Source organism: Elgaria multicarinata, chromosome 16 (genome assembly GCF_023053635.1).
Source record: "Elgaria multicarinata webbii isolate HBS135686 ecotype San Diego chromosome 16, rElgMul1.1.pri, whole genome shotgun sequence".
NCBI classification, from domain to species: Eukaryota; Metazoa; Chordata; class Lepidosauria; order Squamata; family Anguidae; genus Elgaria; species Elgaria multicarinata.
The window spans coordinates 22912087-22927974 of record NC_086186.1 but is presented as its reverse complement, the minus strand read 5'-3'; the positions used below and the strand labels follow the sequence as shown (position 1 = coordinate 22927974).

Genomic DNA, 15888 nt, shown 5'->3' with positions numbered 1-15888 from the left:
CTGAGAAAAAGCTAGCAAAAATGACTGGATGCTTAGAGGTCATTGGGTGAGACATATCGCTATCTCGGTAAGAGCATGTGACTCACATCACAACAATGAACTACCCAAGCATCAGGGGTCAGAGGAAAGCATGCCTGGATTTATATTTATTTTAAAAATCTATGTCTTACCTTTAAAAAAAAAATCCCTAGAAGCTAACAACAAATTCAAAGCAAATATACAAAATTAGGAGCCATCTCCCAAGCTCTGATGTTATCCAAACATACATAAGGTGAACCCATTCACTGGAAATAAAATCTTCCAACTCAAGAACTTACTGTTACACTACAATTGATATTTGAAGCCACCTTCCTCTGAATGAGGTTCGGAGGATGGCAGCAAGGGAGAGGGCCTTTTTAGTGGTGCCTCCCTCAATTATGGAACACTCTCCTCAGTGAGGTCTGCCAGGCACCAACATTGTCATCTTTTCGCTTCCAGATTACAACTTTCCTCTACTCCAAAGCATTTGATGGCATATGATGGATTTTTTTTATATCAGTTGTCCTGATATGAGCAGGTAAGTCCAATGATTCTGGGATTATCTTTCCCAGCTGCTCCAATATGAAGAGATGGGAAATCAGAGGAGCTGTCCACAGTACTGTGGTTGTTCTCACTTCAGGAGAAAGAAGAAATACCGTCAATGGCCAAGCGAACACGACTGAAATCTCACCCACTCCAATAACAGACTTCTGCATCCATTCATTCATTTCATTTCTATACTGCCCAATAGCAGCACTCTTCGGGTGGTTCACAAAGACTAAAACCCAAAATACAAAATGATACGAACGTAATACACAACGCTTAGCACACGGTGACTTTGTTTTAAACATCAACAACTTAAAGCAACATTTTGGAAATATAGTGCACAGTCTCCTCTGCTTTCACCACAGGGAGAAGACAGCAGGGTGAAAAATGGTGGATGATGACATGGTACATCAAAGCAACTACAAGACAAATTATAAAGTGGAATTGCCGGGGGGGGGGGGAAGCATAGGGGTGCCTGTTTCCCTGTAAATTCAAGTTATTGTCTAATAAAATAAAAGTTAAATTAAGACAGGGATTGGGTAGAGATGGAAGTCACCTTATCTCCTCAAACAGATATCTTCAGAGGGCATCAAGTTGCAAAGGAATGAAGATTTGCATATCTTCTAAGTGAGGCCAGTTTTGGGGGCTGCCTCATACGTTTTGCAATAAATGCACGCATTTTTCATTCCTGTAGTTTACAAATTCTGCATAGATGTGCGCTCTGTAAGCAAAATAAAATAAAAGGGGGTGGCACGGGGGAAAGGAGAATAAGCTAAGGGCTACTTTAGGCACACCCAACAACTTGGCCATGCCCAGTGGAATTTTTGACTTCGCCTCCCTTTAAACAGAAAACCAATGTGCCATATCGCAAAATGCTTCTAAAAGTACCCTTTAGGCGAAAAGCAGCCGCGTCGCTGTTCTAGAAGCACAAGCCTGGAGGCCCATGGAACTGCTTTTCCAGTTCTTTGGAGCCCAAACGTTGTCCCCCAGCCAGCGCTTGCAACCATTTGCCATCGAAGGCAATTATGAAGGGTGCGTCCAAAGAGTGGATTTGGAGGGCAGATGTGTGGCTGGGCATCAATGCAATCCCAGAATAAAAGCAGGTTGTCATTTACTGTAGGATTATATCACTCTCAGGAGCACATCTGTCCTTCAAGTCCACTATTTGGACACGGTCTTAATTATTGCCTTCTATGGCAAAGGATTGCTAGTGTTGGCAGGTAGAAAATGCACAATGGCTGAGAGTTGGCAGGATTCTGCATTGCATCCTAATAGAGATTTTTCCCCCCTTGCTTTTTTTCCTGCTCTTTGCAGCAATGGCTGCCCCTTGCATCTTATCCAACTGCAGGTGGGAAAAAGAACCCCTTCTGTGGTGTCACCCAGATCCCAGAGGAACAGGTTTCCCTGACCCCCCCTTTTCCCCCTCAATGGTTTCCTTAAGCTTTTGTCCAACATTCCCAGTGAAATGATAGCCCTGTCCCCGTGCCAGAAAAGCGGCATTGTTTATAAGCATCTTGCACAGTTTTGTTTCGACACACTGGAACTTCGTGGAAAATGCGAACAAGCGCTGAGACATTTGGAGAAACCCAGCCAAAATCATCTTAGCTTAATCAACAGCATTGTGGCTCAGCTGCCTGCCCCCACTTGGACTCATTCTGCTGAGTAAGCCAAAGACACATTAAATAGCCAGCCTATAATGAGCTGGCAAAGGCCGCAGCTGTTTTGTGCCAGGACAATTCTGGTTCAATCCATCATGGCCTTTGTGGGCCGTAATCTCCTTCGCCCAATGACGCAAACCCAAGGAGGGAAAGAACGCTTGCTGTGCAACCTTCACAGAGTGGGTACGCTAGAGATGCAAGATGTAGTAGACCTGCATTGTGCCGTCAGTAAAGAAAAAATCCTTGTTTGAGAAAGGCATCTAATCTCATGGATATATTTGTCCTGTTTAATGCAGCATTCACACTGGGATCTTCTGCAGCCTCAGTGGCTTAGTAGGTTCTCTTGGTTCTAATGATATGGTACAAAAGGAAAAGGGACTGGTGACCAAAGAGGAACCAAACATTGGACCCATGACCAGCCCAAGACACTTCGCTGCCTGAGAAAAAGGACAAGATGGTGTCCCATCCATTCTATGAACAAAAGCCAACTGGACTGGCAGTTGAACCTTCCTTCCACAACTGACAATGGGACAACATCCTCCATCACACCTGAAGGCAGCAGGCCAACCTTAGGGCAGACTGCATGGCCCACCACTCTCTCCTCCAACACTTTGCTGCTGCCTTCCAGCATTTACTGCCTAAGGCAACTGCCTCACTTTGCCTAATGGCAGGGCTGGCCCTGACTGGAGCAGTTGCTCCTTCACTGACTGATGGATGCAGCTGTACTGGTTTCCCCCCTGCCATGATGTTTTTGCTGGGAGGCAGGGGGTGCTGCCTACCAATGCCCCGTTAGTCTCTTGGACAGTGGGAGAGGCCAGGGGGTGCCTCCCTTCCGCCCCAGGGCAAGAGACAGTTGGAGTGTTCTTGCTGGCAGGGAGGAAGGAAGCCTCGCACAGCTCTACATTCCATGACTGATGGATGGGACAAGGCTGGTCTTCCTCTTGCTATGATGTTCTTCCTGGGAGGCAGAAGAGGATGCAGCTTCCTAGCATCCCTTGGTTTTGTGGTTTATGCGCCTGGGTTTTGTGGGTCTCCTGGTTGAAAGCCTCCCTTCTGGTCTCCAGGCGCAGGGCAATTGCATAGGTAGTTGCAATTGCATTTCCCAGATAGAGATGTATGGAATCATGAGAAAGTTCTCTTGTCTTACATCAACGATATTTGCGTTGCTCAAAAACCTCCTTGATGTTTTGCCTAAGCTGGGACCTCCACAGTTGCCGTGAAATTTATGGAAAGGTGGCAACTCTCACCAGGATGTGTTGCCTAGATGCCTTGTTTATCCATTCAGAAGACCAGTTCGACCACTGCACGTTGAGTCAATTATCTGGATACCCATTCATCCATTCACAGGATGTGCAACCCAACACATGCAAAGCTGCTGAAGTAAACACGTGAGGAACAGTCAGGGAAATCTTCAACACGATGAAGCTAAACATTTGGTTTTTTGGGGGGAAATTCTCATTTGTGTATGTGTACGTTCATTGAATTCACCCTGAGTTCCCCTGGGAAGGTTGGATTTAAAATCTCGTCAAGTAAAGAAAGGCACTGCATGGGAATTCAGAACTGACTCATTGGCTAACATTGAGAACAAGTTAGAAAACAGTCTAAATAAATATGTAGAAAATAGATCAATGACAGTGAAAAGCTTCCAGGCGGCGACTTTACATTAAACCCAGCCCTACTCCCATTACCAGAGTGATTCTATCTATGGGTTTTGCTAAAATCACTCTGCAGATTGATGCTCTGTTGTAAAAAAAAAAAAAAAAAGGGGGGGGGAAGAACCAAATATTTTCATTTTGACTGTGGTCAAGCTGAGCAAAGAGTACAAATGAGCTCTGAAAATGTGTTTTCAATTATCTATGGGTAAAATAATGAATAATTAAAAGAACAAAAAACATTCCACCCTAGATATATAACATAAATGCCAGAAAAATCAGTGCAGCAGGGGAGTGGTAGGAGGGAACTAAAGAGACTTCCTAAAGATGGAGAGTGAGGTGCAGTGGACAGACATTGAGCTCCCTGCCCCTCCATCATTTTAAGGGAATGTACCATTGCCGGAAACGACCCTTGCTTAAGAACACAACTGAAGCGTAGGTGTGTTCTATGGCCAACGTAATGCCCCCTTTTCCATTTGCTGACACTGGCCTGGTGAGTATGCATGTGACAGGTCTAATTCCAAGGGGCAGGTAACCTCCTTCAGCCCACGGGTGCAATTCAAATTAGGAAAAGCTCTCCAGTGGTGGGTGGGCCGAAGGCAAATGGGGAGGAATTGAAAATACAAAAAACAGACACCAGCATCTTTTAGCTTAAAGCTCTTACTGCCGGTAAGTAAGCCTAGGAGAAGCGCTTCCACTATTTAGGATGGGGAGAAAATTGCACAACAGCTGGGAAAACACCAAACTATTGGTGCTTGGGGAAAAGGGGGAGGGATTAGGGAAGGGGGTGTGGCCATCTGGGGAGTTCTGGGAGGCCAGAGTAGGCCTTAAGAAGTTGCTCAGGGAGTCCAGGACATATAATGAACCCTGACAAAAGGGTAGTCCAAAAGAGTTTTGGTAAGACTAGCCAGGACTGGCCTTTTGCACTAGGGAGGGTGGGATGCCCCTTCCATGGGTCAGGTTTTGGAGTACTCTTAAAGGTCAACAAAAGGCCAATTATTAGATGATTACAACCATAAGGAGTGCCAATTGAACTGTCTGTCTCAGGAACTTAAATATCTGGGCCATCTTTGAGACTACCAAAAATTTGTTGAGAGTACATGCGTTTGACTGGCCACCACAATAAAGAAAGGGCATTAAGAACGTAAGAGCCATGGTCTCTCAGACCAAGAATCCATCTCGTCCAGCATTCTGTTCACAAAGTGGCTGACCAGTTGCCTGCAGGAAGCCATTAAGTAGGACATAAATGCAATAGCACCCTTCTGCTCCTATTCCCCAGCAACTGGCATATATAGTTTTACTGCCTCCAACACTGGAGGTAATATATATCCATCATGACTAGTAGTCATTGACAGTCTTATCCTCCATGAATTTGTCTAATTCCCTTTTAAAGCCATCCAAATGGGGAGGGGGCATCACTCAGTCTTGTGGTAACACATTCTATGGTTTAACTAGGCACTCTGTGAAGAAGTACTTCCTTTTATCTGTCCTGAACCTCCCTCTTCATGGGATAACCCCATGTTCTAGTATTATGAGAGAGGGAGAAAAATGCACCGCTATCCACTTCCTCCACACTATAACTTTGCACACCTCTATCATGTCCCCCTTTATTCACCTTTCCCCTAAGCTAAACAGTTCCAGACATTTCCTCATAGGGGACTTGCCGCAGCCCCTTGGCCACTTTCTGCACCATCTACAACTCTACAATGTCCTTCTTTTAAGTGCAGTGACCAGAGTTGCATCTCTAAGGAGGGGATTCCTACTTTCATTTGTAACACAAGGATGGCCATCTGCAAGTGCAAACTGAAGGCCATAACAAACCTCTGGAGAAAACATGAGGATTTTTTAAAAACAACAACAACTCCTTTTTTCTTTTTCTTTTTAACAAACCTCCCTAAGTCATCATTCTCACATTCCAGAAATCCTCTCTCTGGCCTGCTCCATTATTTGGCTTCATGTCTGCAACGTAGCCTGCACAGCACTGACAAAGCCAGCAACCATGAGACCTAAAGGAAAGAAATGGCGTCTGTCCAGTATCTTGTTTGTTGTGGCCAGGATACCGGAATCTCCCTCCTCTTTATTCTGGGCTCTTACAGGGGTCCCTTGTGAAGTATTTCAGTTTTTAATATGTATTACAGGCCAATCTCCGTACTTCACACATCTGGAAAACTGCTATTTTCAAACTTCCTGCTCAGGGAATTGAGAAAATGAGGCTCGTGTGCCCACGTTCTGTGCTCTCCAGCATGCACATACAGGTTGTGCCGTGGGATGTAATTTGGTACAGGCCTTGTAACTGCTAGAGACAAGCTTCTCCAGTCTTGCAGTCATGTCCTGACGTCTTTCTTTGCTCCCCTGTAGACGTCTGGAGGACGAAAGTCTTCTGGTCACAAATACCCAACTCTCATAAAAACCTTCTGCTTAATGTGTAAAGAGCCTGCGACAGAAATGGCAAGCTAAAAAGAAAAAAGGTGTGGGGTGTGTGTGTGTGTGTGTGAGAGAGAGAGAGAGACAGGCCACATTTATTTATTTATTTATTACATTTCTATACCGCCCAATAGCTGGAGCTCTCTGGGCGGTTCACAAAAATTAAAACCATTCAAAGTATAAAACAACAGTATAAAACCATAATATAAAATACAATATAAAAGCTCAACCAGATAAAAACAGCAGCAATGCAAAATTACAAATTTAAAACACCATGTTAAAATGTATTTATAGATTGTTAAAATGTTGGGAGAATAAAAAGGTCTTCACCTGGCGTCTAAAAGCATATAATGTAGGTGCCAAGCGAACCTCCTTAGGGAGCTCATTCCACAGCCGGGGTGCCACAGCAGAGAAGGCCCTCCTCCTGGTAGCCACCTGCCTCACTTCCTTTGGCAGGGGTCATGGAGAAGCACCCCTGAGGATGACCTTAGGGTCCGGGCAGGTACATATGAGAGGAGGCGTTCCTTCAGATAGCCTGGCCCCAAGCCGTTTAGGGCTTTAAATGTTAATATCAGCACTTTGAATCGGGCCCGGGCCTGGACTGGCAGCCAATGAAGCTGGAAAAGGACTGGCATAATGTGATCTCGCCAGCCAGTCCCTGTTAGTAATCGTGCTGCCCTGTTTTGCACCAGTTGAAGTTTCCGGACCGTTTTCAAAGGCAGCCCCACGTATAACGCATTGCAGTAATCCAAACGAGAGGTTATCAGAGCATGGATAACTGTAGCTTATCCTTAGCCCCAGGGCTAAGAAGTCATTCATTCTTGATAACACAGTGATGGAAAGGAAGAGGGGGGGAAAGGGATGCCAAACAATTCTGTCCGATTTGATGTATCCAAAAACCAGATCTACCGGGAGGAGGCAAGTGAGGACTGTGCATTCCCTAAGTCAATTCAAGGTCCCTGATTGGAGCCAAGGGCATGTACTGAAGCTTGAAGAGTGACTAGCTCTTTTGACCAAGCAAGGACAGAAAGCCAGGCTCCTAGCATTGCACACTAACCCTAGCCAATCCAAAGGCTTTACACTGCTGGTCAATTGCAAGGGCAGATGCCATGTACATCTCTGTGGTGCCCCTTTCTGTGCCTGAACAGGACTCTGGGCCCGTGCACTCCCAGGAGAACACTGGGTAGGTGTCTTAGGCTAGGTCCTTGCAAAGAAGGGCAATGAAGGTGGTCAGGGGGCTGGAAAGAAAGCCTTATAAGGAGAGACTGAAAGAACTGGGCATATTTAGCCTGGAGAAGAGAGGACTGAGCGGAGACATGATAGCACTCTTCAAGTCCTTGAAAGGTTGTCACACAGAGGAGGACCAGGATCTCTTCTTGATCATCCCAGAGTGCAGGACATGGAATAATGGGCTCAAGTTACCGGAAGCTAGATTCCGACTGGACCTCAGGAAAAAAATCCTGACTGTTAGAGCAGTACAACAATGGAACCCATGACCTAGGGTGGATGTAGGCTCTCCCACACTAGAGGCCTTCAAGAGGCAGCTGGTCAGCCATCTGTCAGGGATGCTTTAGGGTGGGTTCCTGCATTGAGCAGGGGTTTGGATTCGATGGCCTTACAGGGCACTTCCAACTCTACTATTCTATGATTCTATGTTCTTTCCCATACATTTCTGTCCCTGTCACTGACCAGCACTATCCTTCACTGTTTCTCTTTCTCCTTGAGAGAGAAACAGTCTGGGGTGGTGCTGATCTTAACACACACACACACACACACACACACACACACACACACACGGGGGAGGGGGGAGAGAGAGAGAGAGAGAGAGAGATTGCCCACTACTGCTTTAGACCATAATGTTGCTGGTCCAAACTCTACATAAAGATCTTTGTATGCAAAGAAAACGGTCCCCAGAAGACAAACCAGCATTTGCCTTTTCTCTTTTTGACTAATAAAAACTTTCTGTAACATTTTTGGCCATGTCTCTGTACAAAGAAGGCTTGCACAAAACCATATTCAAATGAATCAAAACATCTGAAAAGCCTAGCATGCTAAATTCAATATGAACTAACTCGGTGAAATGGTGACTCCGTGATCAGAGGCAGTATACCAGGTGCTGGGGGTGGGGGAACAACACGGATGGCCATCACCTTCAAGTCCTGCTTAACCCCTTTCCAGAGGCATCAGCCTGGTCAGTGTTGGGAAATAGCCACCCGCTCTTCCCAAGGACGAGACACCCTTGTGAAGGTTCGAGTCCTGCAGAGGTAAAGTAACAAACTCAGGCCTAGAGGCCTGGAGTTTTCTGTTGGGAGGGGGTATCCCAGAGAGGAGTCGTTTTAATTCTCCAGTTAAGGTTCATTCCCTGGTGAAATGCCATTTCTCCAGTTAAGTTTCATTTCCCCAAATTGGGAACTTCACTTTCTCTTTTGGGGGAAGAGGGTGTAAAAGAGTGAGACGTACCAAAGCCAGGAGCAGAAGAGGGTCAGAGAAAGACAAAGCCATAAGGAAGGAGCAGAAAGAAGCAGATTAGGGTAAAAGAACTTGCATTTTTTTGCAACTTTTGTTTTCTTTTAATGCCTTTGTATCACTCGGCTCTAATTGGCTAAATACCTTTAGTTGTAACTTACTTGTTTTACTTTACTAGTAAACTGTTGTGTTAAGCCACAAGTGCCTGGAGCGTTACTCACCCCACATCTACAGCCTAAACCCCGTGTTTCTGGGAAGGGGGAGGCAAAAAGAGGGAAAGTGGGATGCTTAAGGAGCCATAAACCCCGATAACCCTACACAAGGATGAAACACCTTTGCACCTTGGATAGCTCCTTCATAGTTCTAAAGGAGACCCATTGACATTACAGCCACCAGCTTCCACTGGCAAGACCATCTCTTACCCTAGCACTGTTTATTGCAAAAATGATGGTCAGTGACTCTCCTGTTACCTGGATAAATTAAGATAGGTATTGTACAGCACAACATATAGCCCTGCAAAAATACAATTGCCATAGGGTTCTTGGTGTTGTTGGTTTTTAAAAAAAAGAGAACCAGAATTACAACTGGAAAAAGATCCTTTCGTTACACTACACAAGGAGATGTTTCATGCATATAGTAATGGACTCTCTAATGGATTCATTCATTAGAATAAACTCTGCCTGAATTTTTTTTTATACAGCAGCTGTCTGTAGCAATGTTTTTGCAGTAAATCCAAGCAACAAGAGTGGAAGATTTCAGAATCTGACACATCAGTTAGTAAGCTCATTCACTTTTTCCACCGCGTAACAGCCAAAGTTGTTTGTGAATGGCGAAATTGGAACTTTGATCTGAACAGACATCATTTGTTTTTCCTTTTGTCAAAGAGCAATGTTAACCTACACCAGGAAGCAATACCAGGAGACTTCTTCAAAAGATGGGAGATGGTGTTATTTGGCAAAGGGTTGTATTAAATGGGTTCTATCTAGAGTTCGTGTAATATAACCCCCATTCATTGCAATGGGTCTATTCTAACTTGGACTAAGGTTGGATACAACCCAAAGAATCCAGAGAGAGGATGCCCCTTCACTGACAGACTTAATACATGCACAGCATCATACCCCTGGAGTCTCTGGGCACACCCATACTACAGACATAAACAGGCTCGATAGTCATTACCTAAGAACATAAGACGAGCCATGCTGGTCCACCAAGTCCAGCATTCTGTTCACACAGCAGCCAACCAGCTGCTTATGGAACCCCTCCCCCAAGTAGGACAGGAATGCAACAGCACCCTCTTATTCATGTTCCCCAGCAACTGACATATATTGGCATGGTGCCTTTGATCCTGGAGATACATATCCACTAGGACTAGAAGCCATAGATAGTCTTATCCTCCATTAATTTATCTAACCCCCTTTGTGAGCCATTGAAATTGGTGGGCATCACCACATCCTTCTGGCAGCAATGGCTCTCCCATGGGGCCACACTAGAAGTTAGGAACCATCAATCAACAGCCAACACTGCCATTTTGGCTGTCTCTTAGCATAGGGTCCAACCACGTCAGAGACAGTGCACTTTGCCTCCAGTCTGGTATGTTGGTCTGGGGTCCTGAAACTGCCAGGTCCCAGTCATCAATCAGCATGAAATACCAACATGAAATAAGCCACTTGTGCAAAAAGATGACAGTTCATGGATATCTATCAGGGCCCCCACAATACTCATTCCCTCAAGACTGCAAGTTTCTCCAGGCCAGTAGCATGCTTATTCGCCCCCGGAGCGAGACCAGAGGTCAAAGCCTGTTGATTGGACCTTATAAGCTTTCCTGCTAGATGCCTCCCTCCTTCTTATGATCTGACAGGCAGGCACACACAAACACACTCTCAGCAGAGGGGCAGTTTCTCTTACCCCAAAACTTCTTGACACATCCCAGCCTGGGAAACTAATTGCAGAAAGAGCCTCTGGTTTCCTCTCTGCAAACCCCATATCTCTTTCACTAAATGAGATAATTGGGCAAACACTTAGCCATGTACAATTGTTGATAGCTGCACTTGCTTGGAACCAATTAAGCACTGGAAAGTATGTGACAAGCTCACTACAGAAGCCTACATAAATTTGCTGACTATAGTAGCTAATTTGGTTTTGTAACTCTATGAAGTCCATATTTTTTTTTGCTCACTAATCAACTCACTACACCTGGGTAGGCTCTGTTTGAAAGATATGCCTAGATGTCAGGATGGTCCCATGTTTGCATATAAAGAGAACAAGAGCAGTGGAACCTAGGGAGGTCGCGGGCTCTCCCACTCTAGAGGCATTCAAGAGGCAGGGATGTCAGGGATGCTTTAAGGTGGATTCCAGCATTGAACAGGGGGTTTAACTTGATGGCCTTATAGGCCCCTTCCAACTCTACTATTCTATGATTCTGTGATCAAATGGGAGATTTGCACAAATCACTCCAAATTTTGTAAATTTCCTAATTCGCGCAAATGACCTCCATAGTCTAAAACAGGGCTGATTCAGTCTGTTGTTGTTTGTTATAATCAATCATCATCTATTACATTTCTATACTGCCCCATAGCCAAAGCTCTCTGGGCAGATTCTGAAGATGAAAGCATTAAAAAGAATATGCAAAATTTTAAAAACAATCAGCCAAACCATAAAACAAATCCAGAATCAACCCAAACTCATCACATGCTACCAGATATCTGGGGAAAGTCTTCACCTTGTGCTGAAAAGATAGCAGTGTTGTCTACTGTGGAAATTTGCGCAAATCGAACTGAGAATCAGGAATGAGACGAACGCAAGGACGTTGTTTGTCCATTTGCAAAGATTTTTGGTGGACATGTTCTAGCGCAGATATTCAGAGCTTCAGACAGGGCACACTCGCATGTTGTGTGAACAAAAATGAAATCCTCATACATCCCCACACCAAGGCCACAGAATGTGACCTCTTCTTGCACACACCTCTACTGTTGGGCCTAGGTTTTGTGGGGCCTTAAAGTACCATGCCCTCCATGGGCCTCTCCCTAAGTGAGTTCATTTCCTCCTTTTCTGCTGCACAATCACAGATTTGGCTCCTCTGGGCCTGTTCTGTAAAACAAAAACTCCTTCACACAAAGCTCTCCACAATGCTGCCCTCTCCTGTGGTTCAGTGATGTGTCTGCGTGGGCTCAGCACCTGCGTGAAGCTCATTTTGGGAAACTTTCATTTTGGGAAACCCTTCCTCATCACCATTGTGCATGTACCACAGGTTCTTGCCTTTCACCTCTGGTCTTAGAGACCGACTTGCTGGTCCTGTAACGAGTAGCTAGGGCCAGTCTGGTATCGACAACATATTGACGTCGACTCTAAAGTGCGGACAGTGGGTGGGTTGTGCGAAAGTGGTTATCTGTACATTCACACACTTTTACCAATAGGGATGGGCGAAATTACCAAATGTTCGCCCTGCAAGCCAGGCCGCACAAGCCTTTACCCTTGCATTAATAAGGCCTTTAAGGCCCCTGTTGGCACAGTGTGGGTTGGGGGGAGGTGTGATTTCCCAAGGCTCCAGAAACTGTGCATTCCCCCTTCCACGCTAATAGTGGCCACCATTAATGCAGAAGACGGAAATGCATAATTTCCGAAAACTGCGCACCTCCCCTTTTTGCACCAATGGCAGCTGCTATTAACGCAGATGTGCACAATTTTGGCAGCGGGTGCAGGAAGAGCGAAGCGGTTGCCGAGGCCTCACGAGTGCTTGGCAATGGCCCGCGCTTGCTGCCGGGGCACCCGACTGGGTCTGTGAGGGGCAGGGGTGGGTGGGTGGCTTCTGCACAGACCCAGTCAGATGCTTGCGACATCCCTATTCACCAAACGCTAATTCTCAGAATTATTTAGGGTAAGCCATGCCAGTTAAAGTGGTATAATAAAACCTGAACTATGTTTGTAATGTAGATCAGGCCTCAGAGGCGGGAAACTACTGAGCAAGTGTAACATCTTTTCAACATGGAACAACGGTTTCCTCACTCTGCAACCCACAGATTAGTCTGTTGTTAAGGCTGAGAATTGATATAACAGCCTGGCATATGGTTCAAATAAAAGCAAGGCTTCCCATCATTCACTTCTTTTGAAACCATTCCCAGTTTGGCTCGGCTGCTTTTCAGTTTCAAGGGAAAGGGGAACAGGACATTCATTTTCATCTTGTCAGGCTTTGGTGGGAGAAGAAATATTTCCTGTGCCTACCCCCAAGCACTCCGTCAAGAAACAGGAAAGCCACGTATGTCTCTTGCACTGAACACTTTGGGGCATGGTCAGTCTCGAAAACAGTAACAGATTGATAGGGTTCCCTTTAAAAAGCAAATATTTGTTATTCAAAGGCAACGAGTCACAACGGCCATGCAAAGAGCAAAAGGGGTGGCAGATCTGTGGCAAAGAATTTCTTGGGGGGGGGGCAAGGTACAGAAAGGTGATTCCATCAAGACGCATTTTTAAAAATCCCTTAATTTTTTTCTCCTTTGTGGAATGGTTTATTGCAAGTTCAAAGCAGAACTTCCACTCATGCCCCCCCCCTTTAAACATGTGTAGGCAGCCGGGGTTCAAAAATCAGTCATAGCGTTCCCAAAGATGATTCATGGGAATTCTAGCTAGGGGGAAAGAAGGGGAAATTTTCTCTTCCAAAACCACTTCTTCTCTGAGGCTATTGGCTTAGATATCGGGGTCCTAATTCCTAGCCATACCATGCGATCCTACGCACACTTACTTGGGAGTAAGGCTCCTTGAAGACAGCAGGACTTGCTTCTAAGTAAACATACCCAGGACTAGAATACACATAGTTGTACCTTCCTTTGCTCACTAATCGTTTATTAAGAAGCCCCCTTCTGATGTTTCTCTCTCTGTGTCATTTTGTAAGCCATCCTTCTGTCTAAGCCCAGCATCAGTATCTGGCATACTGGGGCATTTGCCAAAGTCCACCTGCTCTAGCAAGGCTGATGCTTTGCCTGCCTTTCCCCAACAATTGCTGCTAGTTGGGCCCCCTGGAGGTCAGACTGCCAGCCTTCCCCTCACGCTCACTTGTGAGCCTGCTAACCCAAAGGCTCTGTAAAGAGCCAGAAGCCAAACATCTGCATAGCTCCCAGGTCAGCATGTCCACAAACACAAAGGTGATGCATCGCCATCTTTCAAGTTGGCAAATCAAGCCTGCCACATTACCATGTCTCGATGGCAGCCATGAACAAGATATCAAGCCACTTACTGCAACCACAATTTAATCAGAAGTATTCCCTTGCATATTTTAAATAATTTTAGGCCCCCATCCTACGGACTGCTCCCTTGCTCCTCGGAATGTACTAACATTCAAAGCCCTAAACGGCTTGGGGCCAGGTTATTTGAAGGAACACCTCCTCCCATATGTGCCTCCCCGGACCTTAAGATCATCCACAGGGGCCCTTCTCCGTGAGCCCCTGCCAAAGGAAGTGAGGCAGGTGGCTACTAGGAGGACGGCTTTCTCTGCTGTGGCATCCTGGCTGTGGAACGAGCCCCCCAGAGAGGTTCGCCTGGCACCTACCCTATATTCATTCAGATGCCAGGTGAAGACCTTTTTATTTTCTCAGCATTTTAACACTTAATTTAACTTAAATTTAAACTTTGCTCTTTTAATTCTATATTTTAACCTATATCAATTTTTGCTGTGTGGTTTTAATCCTGGTTGTGCTTTTTATATTGTATTTTGTATTTATGTTTTTAAATTGTTGGTTGTTTTTATGCTTTTCATGGTTTTAATTTTTGTGGACCGCCCAGAGAGCTTCGGCTATTGGGCGGTATAAAAATGTAATAAATAAATGAAATTAAAAAATAAAAGCTTCTGAACTCTGAGGCTTCCAAGAGTCCAATGCCTTGACAGCAAGAAGAACGGAAGAGGTGATCTTCTCCTTCCTGTTCTCCGTCTTTGGCAGTTTTTGCTAAACAGGCTTTTCAGCCCCTCTAGCAGGGGTTTTTGGAGGGGGAGAGAAGGAGGCTGGAAGAGGCTCAGGATATTTTGTATCCTGGCCTCTACAGTCTCCTCCCTTTCCTACCAAGTGGAATGCCCCCTTTCCTTTTCCTCCTCCTCCTCCTCCTCCTCCTCCTCCAAGGTTGCTTTTCTGACCTCAGAGGGTACCCAACATGGTTCTTTCTGTGCCAGCTGTGAGGGGGCGGATCTCCAACTCCCCCTTCCAAGGTCTGAGCATCGTTTCTGACCTCAGAAGGATTTTTCTGACCAACCCTCTTAAAATTCAATTCTGAGGTGCAAAACAAATTGCTAATTCCTAATAGCAATTTTTAGATTTCTGCATTTCAAAAAGGTAGTGCTGTTAATGGTGGGGGGGTTAAATTGTTTTTAAAACGAAATTTATTGTTATTCTTTGCTGTCTCTGGAAGCCACAGTTCCCCCCAAATACATATTTTGGATATTGGAAAGAGTGATTGAGGTTTCTATGGGTATATAATACTGTCTTCATGTGAAAACAAACTCCCTCCATACCGAACTGATCTTTATTATTTATTGCCAAACCCTTCATTAGGGATGCACAAAATACCCTTCAGAAATGTTGCTGTTGGTAGAGAAACATTTTTGGCCACTCTCAAAATCCCTTAAGGATTTCATCGAAAGATGAACCTTCAAAATGACCTCAATTTTTTACTTTGGTGAAATTCAGAGACAGGCAAACTTAAGGATGTGCTGTACACCCTTGGGAAATTTTGCTGGCTTTATCAGTCTCTAGGAATGCTAACCGCAGCAACAGGCAAAATCAGTAACAATTACGAACAAGTTCCAACATGTTAACAGTACCCTTCCACAATAATGAAAACATAAAGGTTAGTTCTCTTACTTGTGTCCCAGTTCATGAGCAATAGTAAAGGCCAGGTTCAACCCATTATCTTCTGCAAGAACACACTTCCTCTTCGCACTGCAGATACCCCCAAGATAGGCAATTCCTGAAAATGATAACAAAAGTCTTTCATCAGTGCGGGCAAAAGCAGCTCATACCTTTCAAAAAAACACTTTGAAGCAGCTTGTCAGACATACTCAAGCTACTGGTTGTGTCGTTAAGGGAGAAAACTGAACCATTTGATTATGGATTGCTCTAAGGATCTTGTGCACCGGAGTTCAG

At 45.1% G+C, this 15888-nt stretch overlaps 1 protein-coding gene across 1 annotated transcript in view; it reads right to left on the bottom strand.

Annotated features, from left to right (window-relative positions):
* The window catches only part of ADAMTS17 (ADAM metallopeptidase with thrombospondin type 1 motif 17), a 199083-nt gene that overhangs the window by 98661 nt on the left and 84534 nt on the right, over window positions 1-15888 (bottom strand). The window contains exon 8 of the mRNA XM_063142170.1: window positions 15607-15712. Within this exon, the coding sequence (XP_062998240.1) occupies window positions 15607-15712 (106 nt within the window). The remainder of the gene's footprint in view (window positions 1-15606; window positions 15713-15888) is intronic.